Genomic DNA, 27,002 nt, shown 5'->3' with positions numbered 1-27,002 from the left:
CTCTTACAGCAAATATCGCATGCGATTTTATTTCCAAGCGACTGTTGCGCGCTGTTCAACAAATTCTGCTTTTCTACCGAGCGCTGTTTCTCTTCCTGCTGTTTCAAGTTTTAATGTTCCAATCTCCAACGTTTCCATCTTTCCATTCGTTCCGGAACGAACAATTTCGAACGCACAGTTCGCGCTGAAAATTCAGTTCGTGTTGAAAATTCTGCCGCGTCGGTCGTGCCAATTCGAACGAGCGGAGAAAACTGGCCAGAACTAACGGTTCTTGCCGACGGCACATAACGGTAGCTAACAGTGTTGCGTGGGTGTTAGTGTAAGGGTGCGCTGTGTGGGTGTGTGCCCTTGTGCGTGTGTGTGAGTTGCCGAAGCGCCGAGTGCGAGTCCGAGTGCTCGTGATCGCGAACAACAGCTGTTTTGCACCATTTTGCGAACTCAGTTCCTGTTGAGTCCTCGATCGAAGCAAAAGGATGTTAGCCATATATTGAAGTTATAATTACAGCTGATTGATAACCAAAACTAAAGCTCGAGGCAGCTACGTGCCTTTTGGCCAAAAAACCGAAATATTAAAATTCGCAATAAGCGCGACGAGCGAGTGAGTGCATTCATAATGAATTCGCGAGTGTGAGACGAGTGTGAATGTGTCTTATGTGATTTAATGGGGTTTTCTTCAGCGCCGTGCTAGTTTCGCCTAATCAAATCGCTCGCTTTCGTTCCATTTCGTAATTTCGCTCATTAGCAAACAATTTTCCTTGCTGTCGCCGAAACAAACATAGCATTGACAAAGTGCAATTTTCATAATTGTCCCGCTGTGACATTAGCATATATGCAAAAATAAATATTTCTGTTTATAGATGATGTCAGTCAGCAGATCAGAACTGCATTTCCTTCGCCTTTGTGTCTGCTCTGCTTGAGTAATGACAGCAAATAATTGGTTTGCCATAAATTGCCAGTGCAATGTTGCCGTTGCCAATCCATGCAATTAACAAATAAAACATATTTCAATCAAATTCTAGCGCAAACAAACTATTAATTTCACAAAACCCGGCCTAGTCACGCCCAATCGAAAAGATCAACAAACCACCAAGCACTGAAAACTAAACACTTAAAACTTAAGCACTGCAAAACTGAGTAGTGAATATCGAAAACCAAATGCTGAGTATGGAGATTTTAGGCAAAATGCGTGCAATTATTCAACGCATGACAACCAATTAATTGGCCAAAGAGAGCGAGAGCACACGAGACCCGGGGCAACAAGTCGATATAGCAATAGCTTTTGAAAATATATAGCTATCTGGTGAGCCGGTTAACGCCAGCAAGTGCATCGGAAAACCAGCAACAAACAAAAACTTGACCGATTTTCCAAGCGATTCGGTGACGGGCTCTCGCTAATCTCGCCCAGAAAACTCAGATCACAACCGCCATCGACATCGCGATGATTTATGCAGGTGAGTCTGCTCGAGTTTATGACACTTTTCGAAGTTCAACTAATTGTAGATATTGTAAGTTTGAATATTTAATTCAAATCTCTGAAAATCATTTATTTCAACTACAATATTTGAGGCAATACAAAATTATATTTTAAAACCATTTGGTAATAAAACTATCATTAACCTGTTCAAATATATATTCAGTCATAGACTTTTTACTATACCAGTAGCTTCTCCTATTTTATAAAATAATACTTACTTAGTAGTGGACAAAAAAACTCTATTAATAGATTAGAAGCTTTAAGGCGTTAAAATTGATTTATTATAACAGCGCAACTCATTATATTAATGCATTTCTTATGCTTGCATATGTTCATTTTGTTTGCTGATCAGGGGATCTACAAGTTGTATTCGAGATATTTGCACCCAAATAATGAATCGGTACCAGCAGAAACCCCAAAGCAATGTTTGGGCAATGAGAATGGGTATTAGTGCCAAACAGTACTGGCCATAAATCCATAGTCTCAGTTAATTACAAACCCATATCAACATCTCCGAAGGCGACGACGCAATTAGTTTGGGGGGAAAAGGCGCGCGGCATACAAATTACGAAGCAAAACGAAAAAATTCGTCAAGTGTTTTGTGCATTTTTGCGGTTTTATTTTATTTCGCTTTTTTATTTTGTTTTTATTTTTATTTTTTTTTTTGCACAGGGCTTAGCACGTGGCTGTTGACCGCCTTTGGTTACAGATTTTGTTTATTCACTTTCGGTAGCCTAATTAACTAAATTGGCTGGCTTGTTGACAATGGAAACCAAAGTGCGACCCATCTACCACTCGGCAAGAGTTCCTTCGCCCATCTTCCGAGTTTTCCCCCACCAAGTGTGAAGCTTAGCAGACACAAAGGCCAGTTGACAGGTGAAATGGGGGCAAACAATGGAAGTTGTTTTGACAGGGTCACAATGGACAGCCCGGCCCAATAACACGGACAGACTGGCCGACGGAAGGATGGGTTGCCAGCCGAACGGCTGGGAAATGTAGTAATAAATTAGGTTTTCAAATGGATCCCCATTTATTTCAACTTTAAGTGTGAAATTCCAGTCAGCCCGACTTTTATTTAATGCCACTCAGACATCCCTATATGCGGCTAAAGTCACGACTCGGAGGCATTAATTAGCCAGCTTTCCCAAACCCGTCGCTTTAACTGATAGTAAGCCTAAGTATAAGCGTTTTGAAATAAAGATACTTTAAAATACAACATTTTTATTGTTGTATGCATTTCATCGTGAGTCTCTCATTACTTTATAGAGCTACGTCCTTTTGAGCAGATAAAACGCATTAGCTCACCATCTTGTTCCATTTTACTATCAGAGTACACTTAAAACAAATTCTTGGGCCATGTTGCAGATAAATAGAAAAGTACGTTGCATTAAAGCAGTATATTTTATGTCTAAAATAAATTATTAATTAAGTAAAACGAAAATATTATTTTATAATGGAATTTCTCATAAAAGTATTATTATTAAAAGCTCCATTGATAACTAAAAAATCATTTATTCATTTGTTTCGAAAAATGGTACGCTAAAAACTCTATGGACATTCCCATTTTGACCATGGTATTGAAAGCACTTCTAAAACAGTGCCCGTGTGTCCAGCTATGGAAATCTTCACGCCTGGCCAAGCACAGGGAGCTGGAAACAGGAAGCAGTGCGAACTGGGAACTGGGAAATTTGAAGTGAGAGCTCTGCCCCAAGTGGCAGCCGAGCTGGACGTAAACATAATTCTGTGCTTTGTGCAGCGCTCTGTAAAGGCATTCAAATTGCTTCCTTGTCCAGCGGGCACAACAATGGCAAGCTACGTGCATAAGCCACCGAAACCTGAGATTCTTTGGCCAAGTCGAACACAAAAGAGCGTCAACATAGAATTGTGCAACCAGCGAAGCAAATGACTTGCCACTCGGCCCGAAATGCAGGGGAAGCCCACACGTACTTGGAAGTAAAGCAAAACAAAATAATATAAAACAAACCAAACCAGTTGAAATATATTAATGGGGCGGGCATGAGATTGTTTTAGGTGCTTGCTTCCACTTTCTGTGTGTGTGTGTGTGTTGGCATTAAACTTGGCATTAAATAACAATAACCCGGCAATAAAACGAGGCGAAATGTGCAGGAGGTACCCTTTCACTTTCAATCCTCGACTCGCACTTATTTAAGCGTGTGCTTCTTCGTGCCACTTTGCAGCTTTATTGCGAATTTCTCACCTCACTACCTGCCGCCTGGCTCACGCGTCGTATGCGTAATGGGGCACATGTAGGAACAGACGGGCGACAAGAAAACTGCGGCAAACGCACGATATTGCGTATGCGGCATGTCGACCCTGATTCTGCCAAAAATTGAGCCTTATACATGCAGAGTACGTATCTGTTTAATGTACTTAACACTCAGGGAGCACTTTTTCAATGCATCGCGCTCGAAGAGTGTTTTTTTGGCTTTTCCTAAGACGATTATTGTTGCTTAGGTGGGTAGCAATAAGAATTCCCAGGGTCAGATCTAGTAAAAGTTTTGATTGGCACGCAGTGGCCTGCAAATTAACAACTCATTGCAATGCAGCCACAAAGTGGGGGCCAAATGAAGCATGAAGGGCCAATAGCCACTGGCCGGAAATGAGTTCACTGCTCGTGGCGAGCTTAGCTCTTGAAAAATCACCTAATTCATTTAAATAAGCAAGAAGGAGTCGACGCCGAAAGCGCGCCAAGTCCATTTACGAAAAAAGGACCTTCCATCCAACTTGGCAAGCCTGAAGTCACCGACTTGGCTTTTATCTGCAGAAGTAGGATGCCTCGTCGTCGTCGTCGAGTCGACAAACTAATTTAAAAATCCACTTGCTAAGCGTTTCCCACCTCCGAGTTCCATGGTCCATCGACCGAAGAGGGCACTCTCTGGGGCCAGGGCTATTTATTTTTTCATTCCCTGCCTTTTATGCTGATTTTGCACTGCGTGGAAATAGTAGAGCAAACATTTTAGCCCTCGAGTGTTTAAATATAAAACGGAAATGAGCTTTACTCCAGGTCCTTGGGCTCTTCTAGTTGCCATTTTCTTTTTTGTTCTCCTTTTCGACCGAAACGTGCCAAATGAACTAAAAAGCGAGAGTCTATGGGTTTATTTTAAAAAGCTAATTAATGACTGCAACTTTCTTTGCCAGACACTTTTGAATTAATTGCACACCTCCACGACTCTGAATGGGCCCAATTCCATTCGAGAATCATGCAAAGTGCCAGACACGAGCCATGTTTGGGATTCCAACGCCCAGCAACTCTCGAACCATATCGTAGATAAAGTCGCATTCGCGATTGCATCGCAATCGAATGCAATCGAATGCAAAATAAAACTCATTTTTATATTCTGCGTTCTGTGCTGACAAAGCAATTTATGGATTTGATTTCAATTGTTTTGTCATGTTGATTGGCAGTCCGAATTGGCAACAACTCATAGTTTGGCAGACAGCAATATATATTTGTTCGATGTCAAATGGCAGATGAAATAGTCTCTCATCCGATTGAACACCGCTCGATTTCTCAGCTCTGAGCTCTGAGCTCTGACCCCGCCAAGTTGAATCGAACTGAATGCTATTGAAAACCGATTTGATTTCCTGGGTGTGTGTGGTGGCTGTGTAATTAATCTAATTTGCAGCTTGCCTTTGGGGCAGCATTTTGTGTGCTTTTGTGTGTGCAATTACGTGCGTGTTGACAAAAGTCGAGCGTTCATGCCACCACTCAATGAATTCCTGCAGCTGTTCATGCATTCAGCTCACTGGCATTCATTAGTTAATTGATCATGCGTGGCGAAATGTGGATAGATTCGGGCCTTAGATCCATTCGCACACAGTTTCCAGCCCTTTTTTACTGCAACAGGGCCGTTCTTTTATGACAGCATAAAACAGAAACACAAATTATTTCGCTCATAAAAAACGCAAAGCTGCGCGAAACTAAAATACAAATGTGCAGAACCGACCGACGAACATAATGCGACATAGACAGCCAGGCTTGAAAGGAAAGTTGCATGCACACACATGTATGTACATATGTGTGTGGAAGGTCCTGGTGGCGGACTAGGACGATTCCAGCGAGAGTGTGTGCAAACAGAGAACCAAAGTGCCCAAAGCATTTTCACAGTAAATTTTGTATGTAAAGGCAAGACAAGACAACGGCTGACATGCTAGTTGGGGAATGGGTATGGGATTGTAGAATGTAGATGGGTTTGTGGATGAGGATTGGGTCTGCACATGGAAAGTGGGAAAAGCAGGGTTTGGCTTAGTCTAAATTTTTATATTTCGTTGTGCATGGCACATAAAACCTTTTGTTAGACGAGCTTTCATGGGTGTGGGTGGGTTTGTGTACATTTAGGACGGCAATGAGCAGGAACGCCATTAACTACTCAAACAAAAACGTGCTACTGAAATCTTTTAAATATTTTCTCGAAACAATAACCCAGAAGAAACTAAAATTGGATTGTAAATGCTTTATATTATTTTTCAATTCTCGTTCACTTTGAAAATACTTCTTAAATGTATTTGGGATGATAGCGCATTCTTCAGCGATATTTTTCAAATTAACCCAATCGTTTGTTAATACAAGTTAAGAAGTAATATTCTTTTTTATTACACCTGAAAATGTCTTTACTGCGCTGATGTTATTCATTGACTTTGGCCGCCAAAAATAAATGTGTAAGTAAATACTCCCGCTGTGTTTGGAATAATCCTATTTAACAAGAACAAACTTAGCATAAAGTAAACATGTCGCTGGCATAAAGAAAATCCCATTCCAGGTTTCGGTTGTTGTATTTCCACTTTCACCTTAGCAGCAGTACAATAAATAGCCAAAGTGAGGAAAACAAACAAACAAATGACTTTTGACAAAAAGGAAACGCGAGGCGAAGGCAAATGTAATGACACTTAAGTGGCCCTGAATCTCAATCTCTTTGCACTCGAGTGATTTCGCCTTGTCGCACTTGGCAACACAACAAACTTGGTCAACTCAACTAGATGACGTATGTAAATGGTGGTTTTTGCTTTGCTTTGTGCTTTATTTGCCTTTTCCTGGCTACCATCTAGGGCATCGTTATCGAGCTAGACAATCATTACCATTATTACTGGTTAATTCTAAGGTCTGGCCATATTAAATTCGTCTTTAATAAGTCTTTAGGTGATTTATTTATGCTTGGTTTGGCTGGTGTTTACCCAGGCTAATGGGATTTATTTTCCACCTTTACTTCAGGGAATCCCCTTTATTTATGCTCCGCACACAAATCCATTTCGCTCTATAAGCACTAAATTAACCCTTTCATGTCTATTTGCTGGTAAGCCATTTTTTCCGACATTTTCGTCAGTCGACTAATTAGTTTACCAGGCCACTGAATTGTGTATGCAACGCACAGTTTCGTTGGAAGTCACTCGTTTTCCGATTAAGGACACAAAGGAGCCTGCACATGACATGGCACATAGCCATTTGCGAGTGTGGTGCACATTTCCAGCCAAAGCCCGGTGGGTTAATTTAATTTAGCGAACACTAGCATAAGCGACCATAAATGAGATCAGCACATTTAAATTTGCATTCATTTTCGCCATTTAATGTGACGGCAAAGAGAGAGGTTTTAAAACGAATCGATGATGTCGTGTCGGTCGGCCGTAAGGCCAATATGAATATATATTTATTAATATGTCCTGGGTGTGGCCAGCTTAAATTGGCCAGGCCTCAAAAAAACGACGAATGCTGAATGTCATTAAGAACAAATTATGGTTATTAGCGGACTTCTCGCGATGTCCTAGTCCTAACAATGATTTGACCTTCACGGCCCAAAAAACGCGTCGAAAATTTAAATGACACATTCGGCACTATATCCAGATATAACTGCTTGACCGGCATGACTGGGAGTATTTCGGGAACGTGTTCTCGTTAAAATATGCCCATTAAATATGCGCAAAGGCACTAGGAGCGACCCATGACTTATTCAATGTTTACAATGCCGTCAGCCGTTCCTTTCAATTCGACTCGGATTCGGTTTGGTTCGCATTGGTTTGGTTTGGTTCGGTTCGGTTTGGTTCAGTCACCATGGTCAAGGAACACGCTCAAGTTATTAAACATTGATTACCTATCGATTTTGTCCTTGTTTTTTGTTACTTTTACGCTCCGGTCTCGTGTCTTTTGTGTCTGCGTGGGTGGGGAAATTCGGAATGGAAAAGCGTAAGATGGGCAGCAAATGCAAATTACCTGTGAAAATGCAATTTCTCATCTTTTCACAGTTGCCGCAACGCAGTTTGACATTTAATTTTCGGGACCAAGGAAAAGAGCATCTGGAAATTCCCTTGTCAAGTTGACAGCGTGTGAAATGGGAGAAACTGAATATATTCCAGTGAAAAGTCCAAAAGTGGAAGAAATTCCACCGAACTGGCGGAATTAATTACGGGGCAAGGCAGCGGAAAAGGCTTTAAGGATTAACAAAGGAGAAACTGCATTCAGCAGGCAGAAGTTTTACCGGCTCAGTCAATCAAAATTAAGTTACTTGTCAGTTTTTGTTGAACAACTTACTTGTTTATTTATTTTCCGCATAACTTTTCAATAGAATGCAGGGCCTGTAAAGTTTTACGGCTGCTGCACAGTGGCTTACAAAAGTTTCCTGCCAGCCAATCAGTAAATTCTGATGGCTTTTGTCACTGGACTTATGGATTCCCACCTAAGTGGCATGTAGACTTATCATAATCTAAAGTCCTTCTACCGATTTCAACCATCTGACGATTTTAATCTCCAAGCACATAAAGCAATTGACAGTTTGAAATTGCTCTTGATAACTTTCTAAGCTCACACTGCCAACTGGCATCAAGTGTTGACTTATTGAACGAGACATTGCGTATACGCCGTGTGACTGATAACAACTGTTTTGTGTACTTTTGTTGCAGCTATTTCGTGCAGCTTATGTGCAATATCCTGCGGGACTCGCAAATAACTACCATCAAAATGTTGCTATCGCACTTGTTTGGCATGTGAACCGCGGGTCGTGTAAACAAGCACCGACAAAGCACTCCACGATTCGACTATTAGGGGCACATACACTGACACTGTCACCCCGGAACGCAGTTGGTCTGCATGGAGACAACCTGCGTGTGGCGGGGCCCACTAGACGCACAGGAATCCACTAAAGCGACCGCATCACCATCGACAAAGGGATCGCTTTTGGTCCAAAACACGGCCATCATCAGCGGCAGTGGCCACCGGTTGCCAGGAACAACCGCAGCTTCAACATCGCCAGCCACATCAACAACATGGCCATAAAGCAACAGCTCTGTAATTCATGGTTACAACTACCGAACGAACTGCTGATATTGGTGAGTAAATAAACCTTGAACGAGGCGATTTACATGGGGTGCCAAGTCGCAGTATGTTTACTTTTAGGATTCAAAGAAGGTGACCTAAATAGTGAGTTTTTAGGTACTCAGAAATTTGTATTCCCAATCGAAAAAGGCTTTGTAAATTAAAAAAGTGATCTCATAAAAATAAAATAAAAATTATTAGGCTCAGTTTCTTCAGTTTTTCTTAGAATATCTGGAGCAGTCAAAGAATTGAAACATTTTTTTTTACAATATTTTAAATTTATCTTAATTTAGATTTCAGTGAGAGGTCCTTTCTATTTATTTTTATAAACTTCAAGCATTTGGGGAGCTTTTTCCTTTGATGCAAATTCAAGGACTCGCTTTTAAGGTCAGGACTCGTTTTGCTATTCGTATCTTGATTTCTCTGACAACTTGCACAAACAGCAATCAATCAAACAATTTGCCAGCGACTCTATTTACCCAAAGGACTTGTAAGAAATGGAATGCATGTCGCGCACAATTAGTCAAGCTGCTCGTAGAACTTGTGCTGTGTTAAAAATTTAGTTGGCAACATTTCCTGTTGTTATTTCCGTTGCTTCTTGCCGTTGTGGCAAAATGGCACGCACGTCCTGCCAACCCCCCGTGCGCCTCATCAAGAATTGGGAGTAGTCTCAGTTGTAGGAGTATGCGGCACGTATGTAGACATATGTCCCTTGCAAAGGAACAGTTGACAGTAGTCGTAGGCACGTCCTAGTTGTGTGGCCATAGCTGTGTTGTTGCTGCAGCTGCACAGCAGCTGTCAGTTGCACATTTCGCCGACGGCAGGGCGAATGGTGAATTTGTCCCCAGCCTGCCACATACACACGCCTAGGAACTCCCACACGCCTAGGTCCTCCCTTCCACACACCCATGTCCACATGAATGTTGCAATCAACTCTGACACGATGATGTGTGTGCGTCCGACATTGATTATCTTGTTTGCCTGTTTGTGTAGCTGGTGCAGCAGTTACATACCGTTGGCCAAATGAGCGGCAATAAATCCGATGAATATATATGTATGTATCCGCCGCGATGTATCACCAAGTCGGTGGGACACTTTTATGTGTCTCCGGCAGATGCTCGTAAAGCTACGTGAACATTCCCTCGCAAAAACGGTGGGCAAAGTGAAAAAGTGGGGGCTCTGCTAATGGCCCAACTACTTAACATTATCAGCCGGGCGGGCCATTAATTAAATTTTAATTACTTCAAGTAATTCCCACAATAAATCAGCTTTTGCAAACACCCCAGCTAAAGCTCCTAGGACATCTTCCTGACAGGACCTCTCCAGATATCACTTGAGCTCATGCTCAGATCTCGGTCTTCGAACAAAGCCAGCGAACACATCGAGAGGCTTTGGCCTGTCATTTGCATTTGATTTTCAACCACGTAATTGTATTCGTACAAGGAATTTTCAGCGCCTGAAGCCAAAGGCTGCTTGCCCGTGATAGTTTGGAATGTTAAAGTTCAGGCCCGACTGCCTTCATTTGGCCCAATAAAGGGTGTGGGGTTTAGGGGTGCATCCCCCCCCCCCACACCCTAATTTCAGCGAGCCATTCGCGCGCAATTATCAGAATTAAATTAAAAGTTTCTGCGGGAGCTGTCGGCGGGCAATTGCATTTGGCAGAAATCAGCAAGCCGCAAAATTGTTTTATCTGCGTGGGGGTGGCTGCTTTTGTGGCTGTGTGTAATGGTCCAGTTTCCGGTTTTTCGAATCCGGTTTCCGGTTGTGTGGCAACTGCAAATTGTTGCGAATTTCGCGTTTTAATCCTAATTTAGCTCATTTCGCGGCCGAAACTACGCGTCCAGCTAATTGGCGCCAACTTGATTTTACGCCACAAATGTCGCGGTTTGTTAGCCCAAATGGCTTATCCGGCTAATGGACTTACTTAATAATCAGTTTAATGCGAAAAGTGAGTCAAGCTGATAACAAATCATTTTGCATGGAAATTCAATTCATTTGTATTCCATTTCATAACCGATCATTTAGAGTTTACAAATAAACTAACTTAAATATAAACGGACAAAATCCGAATCAAATTGTGCTGTGATTGCCCTGTGACCTAATCAACTTGTTGCAATTCCCCAGGCACCTTGCAATTTATTTCACTGCCAACTTTTCACAAATCTGATTTGATGCAATTTCTCCTGTGGTTTTATTTTCTTTGCTCGGGCTTTTAATTTTCTCTCCAGCTTTGGCACACAAATTGAATTCAGGGTGTTCCCTCCTCGTCCTGGGAAAGAAAAGTACTTTTATACAAATTCACCTCTTTTCGGGTCATTGTGACTGTAATTTAATATTTACATTGCGATAATGGAATTTTATGCTTAATTTGCATGCATAAGACCTGTCAGAAACACTGTCTCCATTGTGTTTTCGAGAATATACATTACCATTTGATTGCTGGGGAATGGAAAGCTATTATTAAAGTAAGGAAAGTAGGAGAAAAACTATTTTTTCAATGAGACAATTTAAATATTAATGGGAAACCCAGCGCCACGAAGAACTTCAGATCGAAGGCTGGCAAATAACTTTACTTTTATCGTCCAAACTAAATTTACAAGAAACCAATCAAATTAAGATATACGAACAACAAATATACTGAAAAATCCGTAGAGAGAAGTGCTGCTTTAAATTAAAGTACATATTTAACTTTAATTAAGATTGTGTGCAGAAAATGAATGGGAAAAAGTATTTATATATATATGAATAATTCACGGAAAATGTGCTTAAACTTTGTTTACGCCTTTTGACATTTCAATTTCATCTAAAGAACTCCGCTAACTTTTAATGCTGCGGTAATTAAATTTAATTTGCTTCAAAACGCCACCCTTGGGCTTCTACTCATTAATAATTTTCTCTTTATGTCATCGTCAACTAGGCGTATGCGTAATGGAACAAAAAATGCAGAGTGCATCAGCAAGTTGAATCTCTTGATACTCTTTCTAAAACTTTTTTATACTTCTTTTAATATGCAGTGTATTTCACCTTAATTTAGTACATCGACATCTGGTGATACGTTGAAATTACCAGTTTGTTATTCAATTTCCAAAGCAACTCACTTTTCAAGGGTATTCGCAAAAAAAGGGAATGCGTATACGCCGCGTGGGTCGCGTGGGTGCAAAGCTTTTACAACTCGGTTTAAATGCCAATTATTTATTGCGCTTGGCAATTTAATGTTGGCAAATTTCGGCGTGCAACTCAATTTGGGCATTTCTCCTTATTAGCTGCCACAAAGCGAATTTCAGCATGCAAATTTTGTGTCTTGGCGCACAAAATGCCATCAACTGCCGTTGAGTTTCATTGAGGAAGGGCTTCCTGCCACGTCTCCAGGCCAAAATGCTTTTAAACTTCCCAACTGGCAACAATTTTCGACGGGCAGGCTCCTCTTTGCCCTTTGCATTTTGTTTGTCATGTGAGTAATTTATGCGGGCCTCGTACACGCACTACTTGCCCCGGATTGGCAACACTGCGGAATATCCCATATTCCCAAGTTTCTGCCCAATGTGGGGCCAACTTACATTAACCCTTCGTCGCCAACAAAGGTTGGCACTACCTTGAACTTAGCCCGCAATCAATGATTCGCCGAGTATTACTTACAAATCGATATTGTTTGATATATAGTATCGCTTGATTGGAACATTTGTTCGGCGAACACGTTCCCATGGCTCTCGACTATTGCGGTGTTCGAAATGGGCTTGAATATGCATTATTAAAGCACTTTACAAAATATTAAGCTGACCAGAACAGGTGTTCTTTAGCACATGTCCAAATGGCCCATGGGGAACTTGCCAAACTTCGCACAATTGGTAACAATGTGCCTAGCTCCAAAAAGGTGGATTACTCTTGAGGCAAATGTGTACTTTAATCGATTTGTTGCGTGCCATGAATACCCGGCAATTAGCTGGCCCAAAAACCGACCGAGGGATCCCTTCTCGCATTTTTGGGTGCGTGCCTGGCAGGCGTCCGGATCATTAAAGTCAAAAATAATTTCAATTATTGATTGGCACCCGAATCATGCGCGTATATGGAATGCGGCAATGAGCTCACTTTATGGCAGTTGATTGCTTGTTTAGCCGATTTTATATTTTATCGGGCATTATCAGCTATTTGAGTGCACTCCTCTTCATTCAGTTCCTCCACAATAATTGAAAAGTGCTGACAGTGCCAATTCGGCAGCAAATTCATTCATAAAGTTCACGCAACACACACTCACGCACTCGAACGTATTGCAAACGAGCTTAATTAATTACGGCAATTAAATTGCAATGTGCAACTGCAGTTGAATACCAAGTGTGCAAGATGTGTGTACGACTTCCATCCGCCGACTCAGAATATGTATATGTGTACATAAATATAATTACCATTCAGTATTATATATCCACGAGTATTTAATTTTACATTATTGGCCCAGGTCAGCGTCGGATGAGACCCAAAGGTTGGGCTTATGTTGTCTTACAAAACAATTAAGCAAATACGCCACCGGCATTGCGGCACATCCTCTTTTATTTTTCAGCCCTCCTGCTCATTCTGCCCATCTTTTTGTTCACTTCTGCCCTTAATTGCCCTATTTTTACATTTATGGCTTGGGGCGATTTCTCTTATCCTTGTAATGATACGTTTTCGTCACAGTGTATTTAAAGGGATAACCAGCAAAGCACCTCTTCAATTTACAAAAAATTTGTGTAATTTGTATAACAAATAGAAAAATCTTTACAATTTTTAGTTTAAGGCCCAAGCACATTGTTTGTATTTTTCAAATTCCAATTATTGTCAAGCAATTTGAAAGTGTGGCTCAGTTCACATTGTTCCCAAAATAGAGTAATGCCTTCTGGTCATGTCTAACCCACGCACATTTATATTTCATTTGGGTTTCCTCGTTCAACGACTGTTCCATTCATTTTTGGACTATTTATAGGCCAGCCTTTTTATAAATTAATTAGGCACGCGAGGGCAGGTTGTGGCAGCAATTAGGTGGCCAGTCAAATGTTTTGTTGTGTATCGTTTTTTTTTTATAAAACTTCCCCGTGTTGTCTGCTGCTGTCTGTTGCAGGTGGTGAACTCAGATACACACCCATCTCAAAAGTACCGCCATGAATGAAACAGAGTGCGAGGATCTCATCAAATCTGTGAAATGGACGGAACCAGCCAATCTGATCTCCCTGGCCGTACTCGAGTTCATCAACGTTCTGGTCATCGGTGGCAACTGCCTCGTGATTGCCGCCGTCTTCTGTTCGAATAAGTTGAGGAGTGTGACGAACTTCTTTATTGTCAACCTAGCTGTGGCCGATCTTCTGGTGGGTTTGGCCGTCCTACCCTTCTCAGCCACCTGGGAAGTCTTCAAGGTAAGTTCTAGTAGTTAAATTTCAATCAAGCCACCACGTTTTAGAAATGTCTAATGTATGAAATGAAATGTTTTGAGATGCTAAACCAAATGATGCTTTAATTACAATGGAAGCATTTGAACAATACTTACATTCAGAAATTCATTCGAATAAGATCACTAATCATAATCTAAATAGAAAATTCATTTTTTTTATTTTACAACAATTACGCAATATTAGTGATTCTTTTTTATTAAAATATTTCATACTTTGCAACCCTTAGGTTTGGATATTCGGCGATCTCTGGTGCCGCATTTGGCTGGCTGTCGATGTCTGGATGTGCACGGCATCGATCCTGAATCTGTGTGCCATATCACTGGACCGCTATGTGGCGGTCACACGACCCGTCACCTACCCAAGCATAATGTCCACGAAGAAGGCCAAGTCCTTAATCGCCGGCATTTGGGTACTCTCATTTTTTATTTGCTTTCCGCCGCTAGTCGGCTGGAAGGATCAAAAGGTAAGTTGGGGGCAGCAACTGACCCACAAGTGACCCGATGCGATAAATTAACGGGGTAAATGGGAAACGCGGTTTGTCTCTGCCAACGTTGAAGCCGAAAAGGGCCGGCAAAATTGAAAGTCGGTAAACTGTTTTTAGCACGCTCAAGTCAGCCTCATAAAGAACAAAAGCCAGGCCGACAGGCAGTCAGGCGACCGACTGCCAAAAGTTGTTTCTATAGCCCCAAAACTGAGGGCCATTCTGTCATTGACACCATTTTGGGGTTGGCAGCAGTGGTTTCTCTCAACCACATCGACAATGGAAGCGACACTGGCTGGTCCTGAAGACTGCAATCCGGCTCATTTGTGCCAAAATTACCGTAAAACAAGACACGAATTTCGTCCTTTTGAAAGGAAGGGACTTGCTTCTAATTTTGTCCCCTTTTCTGGGGACATTATTTGACATTATTCTTACGCAACGACATTGATAATGATGTGTTACACATGCCGCAACAAAATTGCCAACATGCCGGGGCGCACAATTTATGGGCACCCCAGTCACTGGGTAATCAGATCGGGCAGGATACATGACTACTCGCCTTTTGGCCCTGCTCCAGTCTTTTGGTTGTACTACTGCTTGTATTTGCCCAGCCAGACATATAAATCCAGTTTGCATCAAGGTGCCGATGATGTGATGGCTTCCCAATAGCTGCACATGCGAAAATGTATCCTTTCGAAGGACATTCCATACCATTCAACTCAACTGAATTCAATTCAATTCGATGCGATTCACAACTGCAGTGGCTGAGTGCAGTTGAATGGGCCACGTTTGAATGGCTGGCATTCAGCCCGCTGCCAGGCTGAAACCCGGTTAGCGAGTCGAGGCTGTTGGCATCGATTATTATTACGGCGTATAGTCAGGATGCGATGGGTTGGGCAACATGCCCTGATTCTCCTTCTCTGATGGCCCAACATGTTCTCACATACAGCTCGCGGCATTTATTTCGCCGGTCTGTTGGCTTTTTGTTAACGCCACCTTTAGCCACGAGTAATATTTATGCGCAACACGTCGGCGAATATCTCTGGCAATATAACCCGCTTTAAGTTGCATTTTTATTGGCTTCTTGGCGCCGTGAAGAGGGTGCCAGGACGAGGGTGGAATTTTAATGTGGTCCTCCGAATATCAAGTATCATCTCATGATCCCATATCCCTCTACTCTACTCTACTCTACTCTACTCTACTCTACTCTTCATTCTAGGCGGTTATACAGCCGACCTATCCAAAGGGAAACCATACGCTTTACTACACCACCACGATGTCAAGCTCGGAGGATGGTCAACTAGGGTTAGATAGCATTAAGGACCAGGGCGAGGCATCCTTGCCTCCATCCCCGCCCCATATCGGCAACGGCAACGCCTACAATCCCTACGATCCCGGTTTCGCACCCATCGATGGATCCGCGGAGATTCGGATTGCGGCCATTGACTCGACCAGTACTTCAACAACCGCAACCACCACGACGACAGCGTCCAGCTCGAGCACCACGGAAACGGAAATGGACCTCGATCTACTGAACGCACCGCCGCAGAACAGACCCCAAACAATTTCCGGCAGTTGTCCGTGGAAGTGCGAGCTGACCAACGATCGGGGTTATGTCCTGTACTCCGCCCTGGGCTCATTCTATATACCCATGTTCGTGATGCTCTTCTTCTACTGGCGCATCTACCGGGCTGCCGTGAGAACGACGAGAGCCATCAACCAGGGCTTCAAGACCACCAAGGGTAAGTTATATCCGTAGTTAACTGACCCAGCAACCACAACCACCAGCTCATTTGGACACGATTTGTTTGAACCTTGTCACCATCAGTTTGGTTTAACGTGTGCGTAGCTAACAGTTTGGTTTTGATACTCATCACTATCTCTCTATATATACATATATATATATATATATATTTGTTTACTTACCAAATAAGTAACGTAATCACGTAGCTAGTTCCTTTTATTCAAGCTTTAATATCGATTGCTAAACAATTTAAAATCTCTCGACGTGTAGTCAATAGTGTGACGTCCCGTTTGTCCCGTTTTATTTTGGTTATCCTACCGAAAAGTGTACAAATTCACACACTGAGCATTCCAGACACCCCCACAGAACCACCCACTCGACCTTGTCCTCGTCCCCCCTGAATAACCAACACCCGAAGAGCATAAATTGTCGGGGGAGTGTATAACAACTTACACGGCGGAAATGTATAAATCGATGGCGCTAAAAAGAGTACCACTAAATTTACATTCATAAATAACTTCACGCACACATCCAAACATTTATATATACATATGTCGGCAATTTGTTTTTGTGTTTTGCACATAAATAAACATGATAAATAACCTGGAAATGAGTAAATTTATAAGTATACATATGCATATACACTTAGTGAAAGCCCAGGCATTACAAAGTCAACCCCTTAAAACCAATTGAAAATAGAGTTCTCATTTTTATGTAAGCAAAGAGAGGAAAATATATTTTAAATAAACCAAAAACTCTGTAAAGCACGGAGCAAATTAAAATCCTTGTAATTTAAATCCCCCTACTTTATTCAAATGAATGTGATAATAACTTAGTACCGGAAAGTCCTAACTCATAAATTTTAATTAGCTTAGTGTACCCAACTATGTGAACATATAGATGCGTATGATTAACAAGCGCTCCAACTTTAAATTGTGAATAACCCGCTATGAACCTATGAAATACCCAATTGGCTTAACCTAACTCCTTTCGAGTTTCAATCAATCCTTAATACCCACAATCAACGTCCTGCTCATGTCTCATTCCTTTTAAATTACAGCATAATATAAATCACATGCTCAAAGAAGAAGTCACGCATCATAATTAGCATTATATTCCAAGTTGGGCAAAAACAAGAAATCGATAAACGCTGAGGAAGCACATCAAACAAATCGGCTTAGATAAAATTGAGGTTGGGATTAAATAGGAGCGGGATTCCAGCCAGAAAATGGCAGACATGAAAGCGAGCCATCGGCTAAAACGAAATAAAATATAATATGTCTTCCCTGTTAGCATGTTCTGTTTGCAATTTTCTATTTTCTTAGGTTTTTGTCGTTTCAGGCCTCACTGGTCCCCAAAGACGCTGTGGTGGCGATAATCCCCGGGAGCAGATTGTGTTTGAAGTCGGGAGCCCCCATTAGACTGGCACTGGGTGTTTATTTTAATATGTGGCCCATTACTTGGCCAGGGCCACAGCGCACTTTCTTCCGCGTGATCAGCTCATTGGGCACACTTCTCGGAAATATTATGTTCCATTCTATCCATAGCACGCATTCGCCGATAATCTGCCGTAACTAAGTCAACCGACCGACCGACTAACTTCAGCGGGAAAATCAATAGCCAACCTTCGTGCCAGTGCAAATCAGTGCTCCCCGCTAATTTATGGGCCCCACAAATCCTGCAGCTCTGCGATGTACGAGTATGCGACGAAATTGCATTTTAAACGTGATTGCATACTTTGGGGCGCTGACTGCCGCCATATTGGAGTTCAGTTGCTTTTCAAAAAACGGAAGCGGATAGTGCATTTCGGTGCCAGCAGCTTAAGACCAATGCTCTTGTCGACATTCTTGCTCCCGTTGCCTTGGCAGTTGTTATTGTTTTGGCACTGTCGTGTCGTTAGTTGGCGCCATTTTGAGCACAAAGCCCAGATTTGCCAGCAGCCCACACAGACACTCACACCCACCCACCAACACTGGCGAGAATCGTCGTGTGGCAGCCTTGAAATATGCTTTGTCTCCTCGCAAACAAACACACACACACACACATTTGGAGGCGGCTAAAGAGAGATGTTTACCCACACACCCACACGCGGGGCAGCTCGTTATAGTTTTATGTGGATACACCGCCAGAAAATATAACTTAAACGCTTTTTTACATTTTTACTTGTTTAGCGAAAGGCATATAATTTTGTTTAGCACTAAATCAGTTCAACTGTTTATGCCTTATCCATTAATTACACTTAAATTGTTTTAAGCCATTTGGTGATTTCAAGACAAGTCAGGCATTTATTTAATTATATATAATTTCTTCTATTTTTCCTTTCATTCATTGTTCTATCAAATGAAAATTTCAATTTAAAATATTCCTCAAAATAACTTCCTATCAGCGCGTCCACTCCCATTATTTTGAGCCCAGGTCGTATACATATGAACATGGGCCACTTGGCTGTGCGTGCACAACGTCGGAAATCGCTCCGTGACACAATGCGGGTGGTGCTGATGCTTTTTGTCCTGGTTCCTCTATTCTCTATTATTTTTGGAGGTAGGTGTGCCATCCGGCCCACGCGCCTTTCTCGTTTTTCGTGGCTTTTGAAGGTAATCAAGTTTCAAGTTCAAACTTGCCGTGGTTCACGGCACCCGACCACGAGGAGGAGGTCACTGTTATTGTTAGGCCTTAGAAATTTCAGAAGTGTGACCCTGGCCCCGTGTCAAGAGCAGAACAAAACGGAAAGGATCCGGCAACTTTCGTGCGAGCTGCCACTGGCAGAAAGGCTCAACTTGAGCCGAGTCCTGGGCCTTGACTTGCAGCCACACTTGTCTTCTGTCCCGGCCAGGACATCGTCCAAAAGGTCAAAGGCTGGCGACAGTGCTCGTCGTAGCATGCAAGTCCGCGCATAATAACAACTGGCGGCGGACAAATCAATTCTGGGCAATTACCTCGCGGCACTCAGACGCTTAATTATTATTAAATGCCATTCAATTAAGGGCCACACAAAGACCCGCAAAAATGTTGCGAGTGAATTGTAAATGCTGAATTAATGCACGAAAACTACAGCGCTCAGTGAAATGGAAATGGTCGAATGCGACCCAGCATTTCAATGTACATTTATGTGCAGGGATTATCCTTAGTGGCGGGCGAAAGATATACATTTATTTAAATCAGCTGCGCCGCAGGATGCGAAACATCCCGAGGCTCGGACAGGGTCCTTGGAAATATAAAGGCTTTCGCCGGGATTGCGCCTGCACATCCTGGCATATTTACATACATTAGGATATTTCGTTGTATATTTGTATACAAATTGTTTGTTTAACTTTTATTTTTGGTGGAGGGGAAAACAAAATCAATAGTGTATCCCTTTTTATTTACTGAATCCTGCATATGTTGGGCTTCTTGTTTGTACACATTTTCCTTTCACCCACTTCGTTTATTCATAGGCGAACCATATTTGCTTTCAATAGGTTTAATATGGTTTATGCAAATAAAAATGCGGCTGCTTCGCTTTAAATTGAGATAACTCTGGGCACACGTGTATCCGCATCTGGACCAATATTTATTCAGTTCACAACTTGGCAATGATAGCCCAAAACAAATGGGCTTGGCCATTTTGCCTAATTACGTCGGACAGTTTTTGAAAAAATTGACAATTGAGAAATTGGTTTGTTTCCTCCTCTCCTATTTTTCATTCATATCCATGGCGTATAGCATTTCAGTTCCATTTTCAGTGCTTAGATACCAACGAACCACCCCTTCCGACCAATCCCACATAGAGTAATAAATAAAATTAGGCTAATAAAGCCATTCCCAGAGGGCGAATAGCTCGAAACGATAAAGAAAAAACCGACCCTACAAATAAACCACAATAAATTAAACAACTTGTTTATAACAATTAATTACCGACAATATTTTGCATTTATAACTGATGTGATCAATATCCATAAAACCCAAGTCCCCTGTTCGATGCCTGTTCCTAGATAAATTCAAACGAAAAAACCAAAACAAAAAACATTTTAAAAACTCCAATATTTGTACGTTTTCATGAACTAGATTTTTATAATGGAATGAGTCCCTTTTCTCTCTATGAATAATGTGTTTGTATTTTACAAAAGTAGAGAAGCATTTTATTATACTCAAATAGTCGTAAGTTTTTACCACCATTAAACCTATCTCAATGTAACAGTATGTAGTTAGTTAACCGCTCTTCGTGAAGTGCCAGTCAACAAATTTAATTTACCTTACTCAAGGAGAAATGTATCTTGCATCTACTTAAACGATTGTATCTAACTCAAACACCTCGAACCAACAGCCAACAGCAGCCACAGATCGTCCATATAACCACATGTCCATGTACAATACAAGCTGAATGTCCAACATCCATGTCACACACTCATATTCAGTCCAAAGAAACCACCAAACCCACAGAAATTAATCCATGAGAGGTCACCGCGATGCAAACTCCGCCAAATTGCACCACTCACTAATTGCAGGCAGTCCCCGCGAGTCGGGCAACAATCGAGTGGACGAGTCCCAGCTCATATTGCGCATTCACCGAGGAAGACCTTGCTCCACCCCCCAGCGCACGCCCCTCTCGGTGCACTCAATGTCCTCGACTCTCAGCGTGAACAGCAACGGGGGCGGGGGTGGAGCCGTGGCCTCGGGACTGGGTGCCTCCACCGAGGATCACCTTCAGGGAGGCGCCCCCAAGCGGGCCACATCGATGCGCGTCTGCCGACAGCGACACGAGAAGGTGGCCATCAAGGTGTCCTTTCCCTCCTCCGAGAATGTCCTCGACGCAGGACAGCAGCCACAGGCATCGCCACACTATGCGGTAATCAGTAGCGCCAACGGACGTCGTGCCTCCTTTAAGACGAGCCTCTTCGACATTGGCGAGACCACCTTTAATTTGGACGCAGCTGCGTCCGGTCCCGGAGACCTAGAGACCGGACTCTCGACCACCTCACTGTCGGCCAAGAAGCGGGCAGGCAAGCGCAGCGCCAAGTTTCAGGTGAAGCGGTTCCGAATGGAGACCAAGGCAGCCAAGACGCTGGCCATCATTGTGGGCGGCTTCATCGTTTGCTGGCTGCCCTTCTTCACGATGTATCTGATCCGGGCCTTCTGCGACCACTGCATTCAGCCGACGGTCTTTTCGGTGCTCTTCTGGCTGGGCTACTGCAACTCGGCCATTAATCCGATGATCTATGCGCTCTTCTCGAATGAGTTTCGCATCGCCTTCAAGCGGATAGTGTGCAGATGCGTCTGCACCCGCAGTGGCTTCCGGGCGTCGGAGAATTTCCAGATGATAGCGGCGCGTGCCCTGATGGCACCGGCAACATTCCACAAGACCATATCCGGATGCTCGGACGACGGCGAGGGCGTGGACTTCAGCTGACTAATCGGCAGCTATGAGCCGAGTCCGCTGCAAAGGAGCTCCTCCCTGCCGCAGGAGGCGGAATGCTCCGCATCCGTGTCGGGATCGGGACGGCGAATCCGGCGGGGAGGATTCTGCAAGGGACGCGTCCTCTAATGCATTTTGCTCTTTTGATACTTTTGTAAGCTCCGCCAGACGCAGAGGCAGACGCAGTGCATCCCACTTCTCAAAACTGTCAGTATTCGCATTGAACGACGTTGTAACTGTATGGCAATAATTTTCATGTATTTACCTAGACCTAAGGCTACGTTTAACTATATAGTACTATACCTACCACATGAGATACAGATACAGCAGTATGAGATATAATACATAGATTAGACGTAAGCAGACCATTGTTTTCAGTTCCGATGTGTATGTACATGTATTAGTCGCTGAGGACACTCATTCGCATAAGTTAATCCAGATATTATATATATTGAATGTATATGTATGTGTGTATCGCAGCAGGGTAAGTTGGCTGCGTTTTCAATAAAAGTAAAATCGAACAAAACAAAACGAAAACCAATCAGAGTAAGCACAAAAGATAAAAACAAGTGCCGACCACGAAGACAGAAATTGGCAAATACCAACGGGCAACTCACAGGTATTGGTTGACATAAGGTCAACATTCCGTGGCACGAAACAAGTACAACAAAACAAGCCTAGCCAAACCGACAATCTTATACCCTTTCAGTTGCTTCGTTACTTTTTTTCGGTATATGTACAGGTCACAATTAACTAGCTATACTAACTAATTAATATATTTTACTCCTGTTTTCCACGTCATTGATAAATTGAACCCGAGTGATTAAAGAGAAAAGATAGAATTTGGGAAAGTCTTAGTCTTAGGCAAGGTTGGAAGTTAATTTTTGTTTGTCGGACACCTTAATTTCCCAAACATTCTTGCCAATATTAAAGTAGCATACAAATAATTATTCTTATCAGCCAGAAAATTTAAATTCTGTAGAAGTAACATAAACTTCCGAGAATCCCGGCTCATCCCAACTAAAGTTGTTTACTTCATTGTTGGATTTTCGAATTCCCCTTAATAGCAATCAAATTGAATGGTACTTTCTTTGCCGGTCACTCCCACTCGAGTTGGCTGCGTCAAATCCGCATGGTCTACTGCCCATCCGAGTGTCCATAAACTTGGAGCAGACTTAAAGCCCTCGAGTGTTTCTTTGACAATAAGCCAGCTTTTAATGCCGCAAACGGAGACGCAACAGTGCCAGTAATGGCCCGGCTGAAATATTGCATTATTGCGCCGATTATTCATTACTCGTCGCGGGTTGAGTGTAGCCGAGTAATGAAAATGTATTCAGCAGTTAAACGTGCGTATGAGTAATAAATGCAAAGCAAGGCGGAGGCAGTGAACATATGCGCCGGATGAGCGAGCGGGAAAGCAAGAAAGCGAGGATTATGCAAATGGTTGTGTTAATGAAATAAAGTTCGCTTTGAAGGCGGCTTAAAGGCGACTACACTCCATGCCAAGAACATACAGATTGTTGGTGGGGAGGGGAGGTGGAGAAACACCGAAACGAGGACTACGACAACGTCGAGTGCTTGTCGCGTTTATGGCGCAACATTTGCATAATTACGCGTTTAATTTGCTAAAGTGCAGGCAGGCTGGCGAGCTCTTTTCCAGTGGGCCAAAAGCCGAGAAGTAGGCAACGAACTGCGAGCGCGTGCACCAGGGCGTATGAGCGATATTCAACAGGATTGGAAGAGAAGGGGACGGGAATGGGAGGGGCAATTACAACACCACCGAAATGTAATGCTGCTTATACTGATATGTTCTTTGCCTTCCTCCTTGACCAGGTTCCAAGGGCATCGGTTCTCGCTTCGAGGAGCAACGCCTCACATTGCGCATACATAGAGGACGAGGATCAAACCAGCAGGACTCCATGCACAGCAACGGGAGCACTCAGAGCACCACCACCACCCTGGGCACCCCCTCCCCGGAGAGGTTGTCGAAGTACGCCACTAGGCGACTGCACCACCACGACAAGATCAAGATCTCGGTGTCCTACCCCTCCAGCGAAAACATCAGCGAGCTTGCCGGACACGGGGATGTGGGTCACGAGCGGCGTCAATCGGGAAACGCACTGTTCGCCGTCCATTACAACGGCACCAATGGTCGGGAGTCCACGGAATCGCAGCTCTACCGACAGCAGCAGCAGCACGGCGTAGCCAGCTCATGCTACCTGCAGGTGGGTAAGGGTCTACCGGAGTTGGCCAGGCGGCAGAGCAACACCAGCGAGGCTGGAGGATCGGGACACTCGCGTCCGGCCAACAAGAAGATGGGCAGGCGCAACATCAAGGCGCAGGTGAAGCGGTTCCGCATGGAGACCAAGGCGGCCAAAACACTGGCCATCATCGTGGGCATGTTCATCTTCTGCTGGTGTCCCTTCTTCACCATGTACATCATCCGGCCGTTCTGCCAGGACTGCGTCGACCCGCTGCTCTTTTCGGTGCTCTTTTGGCTTGGCTACTGCAACTCCGCCGTAAACCCCATGATCTACGCCCTGTTCTCAAAGGACTTTCGCTTCGCCTTCAAGCGGATTATCTGCAGGTGCTTCTGCTCCCGCCAGTCCGTCTCCTTGAAGAGCTCCCGCCGGGGATCTGACATGTCGGCCATTCGCATTCGGGCCCGAACGCCCAGCATAACGCCCAGTGCTGCGGCCCACAGTTTCGGAGACGAGAGTGAACTGCACCATTCTGAGATGAGCAACGACCCCAGGTGACGATCGTTTGGGCCCAGCTCGAGCTCGCAAAGCAGCTTGGGCGGGTTACGCAAGACGAGCCTCAAGGTGCCCGTCTATGAGATTTGTCATCCTCTGGTCATGGAGACGGCCTGCTACTCGTATGTGGAGGCCACCAGCGATGGGTCCGCCTCCTGCTCCGTGGCCGGTGGCAATGGAGGTAGCGTACCAAAGCGAACGCAATTGTAGCCGCGGGAGCTAATGGCGCTGCGTGGAACGAGAACGGGAGTGATCCCCTTGCCCGCAGGGCAGCGACCAAGGCGCGTGGTTCGCATCGAGTATAGCGATGCAAAGGTCTAGGATTTGCCAGCTGAGATAGCTACACTGAGGAAGCAATAGAAGGTAAAGACTGCTTTTTCCAAAACTAGTTTTGTATTCAAAGTAATTCATAATTTAGATATAAACTCTAAAAATTCATATATAAACTGTAAAAATTGAATATAATTCATTTAAAAAAGATTTGACTTACATCAAGCAAATATGACCAAGAAATTTAAAAAAAAAAATCTAACGAATTGATTTCTCTGCAAGCATTTAATTTACATTTTCAAAGCGTCATTTTCCTCAGTGCAGAACTCAGGCAGCTTAACGTCAGCTGAGACAATCCTTTGACATGAAAGGAGGCCGTAAGGATAGAAAGGAGCCGCTTCTCGTGCGGATTTGTCCTAGCTTTGAGCAAGAGCCTCCGTAAGCCAACCATTGTATATTGTACATAGAGAGCAGGTGAAGTCTGCATCGACTTATATTCCTAGCCTTGGATGGCCAAGTGGCGGTGCGATGTGTGTATATATAGTCTAGCTAGGATATCACTGGCACTTGAGAGTTGTACCTTTTAACTTCCGCATAAATATTGATATCTGGTTGTTACCACTAAGCAGAAACCAAATGTTGCTAAGCGCAAATAAAAACCATTACCCAGTGCTAAACTAGTAAAGAAGTGTTAATGTTGTACTCTTGGCCCGAGGAGATTATTCTGAGATATATCTGTGTCCTGAATACATGTTAAATGCAATATGCAATAAACGAACCCTTTGCCTAACAACCCAATGTATGCATATATACTATAACAATATAACAATATACGTTCCTCCAGTTAAACGTTATGTGTGCTACAAATAAAGGAAGTTTTATTTATTCGACAACCTTAAGTCCGATTGTCTTAAAGTTTCTTTCTCGGGGTCTTGAAAAGAAAACGGACAACTATGCTTTTAATTAAGCGGATGTACTCAAAAGTCGCCCCCAAAGGCAGAAGGGCAAGAGGTGAGTGCGATAAAAGAGTTGCAGCATAAAGAAATTGCCGAGCTGCCAGCTACAAAGGCAAAATTAAAAGCTGGAATGCCCGAGGCACTTCCGCTAACTAAATTAAAGGCTAAAGTGAGTGAAAGTACAGTGCGGAACGTGGCCAAAAGGGTGGCTAAAATTCAGGTATGTACTCCAACACATTCCATTTGATTGCTCCCTCATGCGGCCGCATAAAACAGACAACGGCAAATGAGTCGACCCACTAATTTATGCCCCGAACGGATATTCTTACTAACTAAGCAACTCTGGGGAAGAATACCCCAACCACTCGCAGAGAAATCCAATTTATTTGCTTCACTTTCCGCAGCAAGAAAGTGTTTTATTTGATGGAAATCAATTGATAAAAGGCATTAACTTGCAGCTAAAGTTTCAGAACCAACTACCCCAACCATTTGGCCTCCGTAAAATTGGTCGAGAGCAGATAAAGTCGACTGTTACACCCAAAGTTTAGCTATTAATGCTAACAAGATAACCAAGATCTTTAACGGTGCCGCCCCTATAGAGATTCATTTTGTAGGCATAATTAATCAAAGTAAATTTAATTTTTCCCTGCGATTTCAAGGGGTTTCAAGGGGTCGCAGCAAAAACAATTTAGGCAAGCACGCCGGAATTCTGCCAAACTGAAATATACATATATATGGCACATTTGCATAATTATGGCAAAAAGTTAAGGACCCCAAAGGCAGGTAGTTGATAATTGGGCCAACAAATGGTAGAACAAACTGGTAGACGGCATAAATTACAAAAGTTTCTGATTTCATTACGCAAACCACACATAAATAGAAGGAAGGCAGCCATTGTGGACTCCTTTAAAAGCCTCACCTTCGCTGCTACTGTAAAATCCTGTTTAGGCCAAGGCCTTAAGCTCCAACAACCAAGTTCAGAGATATAACCAAGTGGCATTGGAGCGTGCACCAAACGGACGACTGAGCGTCTGACCAGCTGTCTGAGTGCTTTGGCTTTGGATCCCTTTGTTTGCACTCCTGGGTGCAGATAGAAGGACACGACGGCAAGCGGATACAGAAGCTAACGGTACTGAAGGCAGGCTATTCCCAATGCTCCTTCCCAATCGATAGAGCAAACATTCCAATCCG

The 27,002-nt window shown here is 43.3% G+C and overlaps 1 protein-coding gene across 6 annotated transcripts; it reads left to right on the top strand.

Moving 5' to 3' along the window:
- Positions 1-192: 192 nt before the first annotated feature.
- Oamb (Octopamine receptor in mushroom bodies) lies at positions 193-25,752 on the top strand. 6 transcript variants are annotated; one of them, NM_001275845.2, is made up of 7 exons: positions 193-290; positions 1,020-1,451; positions 8,384-8,809; positions 13,885-14,176; positions 14,439-14,675; positions 15,913-16,435; positions 23,663-25,752. In NM_001275845.2, the coding sequence occupies exons 4-7, from the start codon at positions 13,925-13,927 to the stop codon at positions 24,904-24,906; spliced, it is 2,256 nt and encodes a 751-aa protein (NP_001262774.1). In that variant the 5' UTR covers positions 193-290; positions 1,020-1,451; positions 8,384-8,809; positions 13,885-13,924; the 3' UTR covers positions 24,907-25,752. The 6 variants fall into 3 exon arrangements, with proteins under 6 accessions (NP_001262774.1, NP_732541.1, NP_001303429.1 ...); NM_079930.4 differs by lacking the exon at positions 23,663-25,752 and adding an exon at positions 20,922-22,356; NM_169914.2 differs by lacking the exon at positions 8,384-8,809.
- The last annotated feature ends 1,250 nt before the right edge of the window (positions 25,753-27,002 follow it).

This window comes from Drosophila melanogaster, chromosome 3R, assembly GCF_000001215.4.
Source record: "Drosophila melanogaster chromosome 3R".
Lineage (NCBI taxonomy): Eukaryota > Metazoa > Arthropoda > Insecta > Diptera > Drosophilidae > Drosophila > Drosophila melanogaster.
This window is presented reverse-complemented; position numbering and strand designations above follow the sequence as displayed.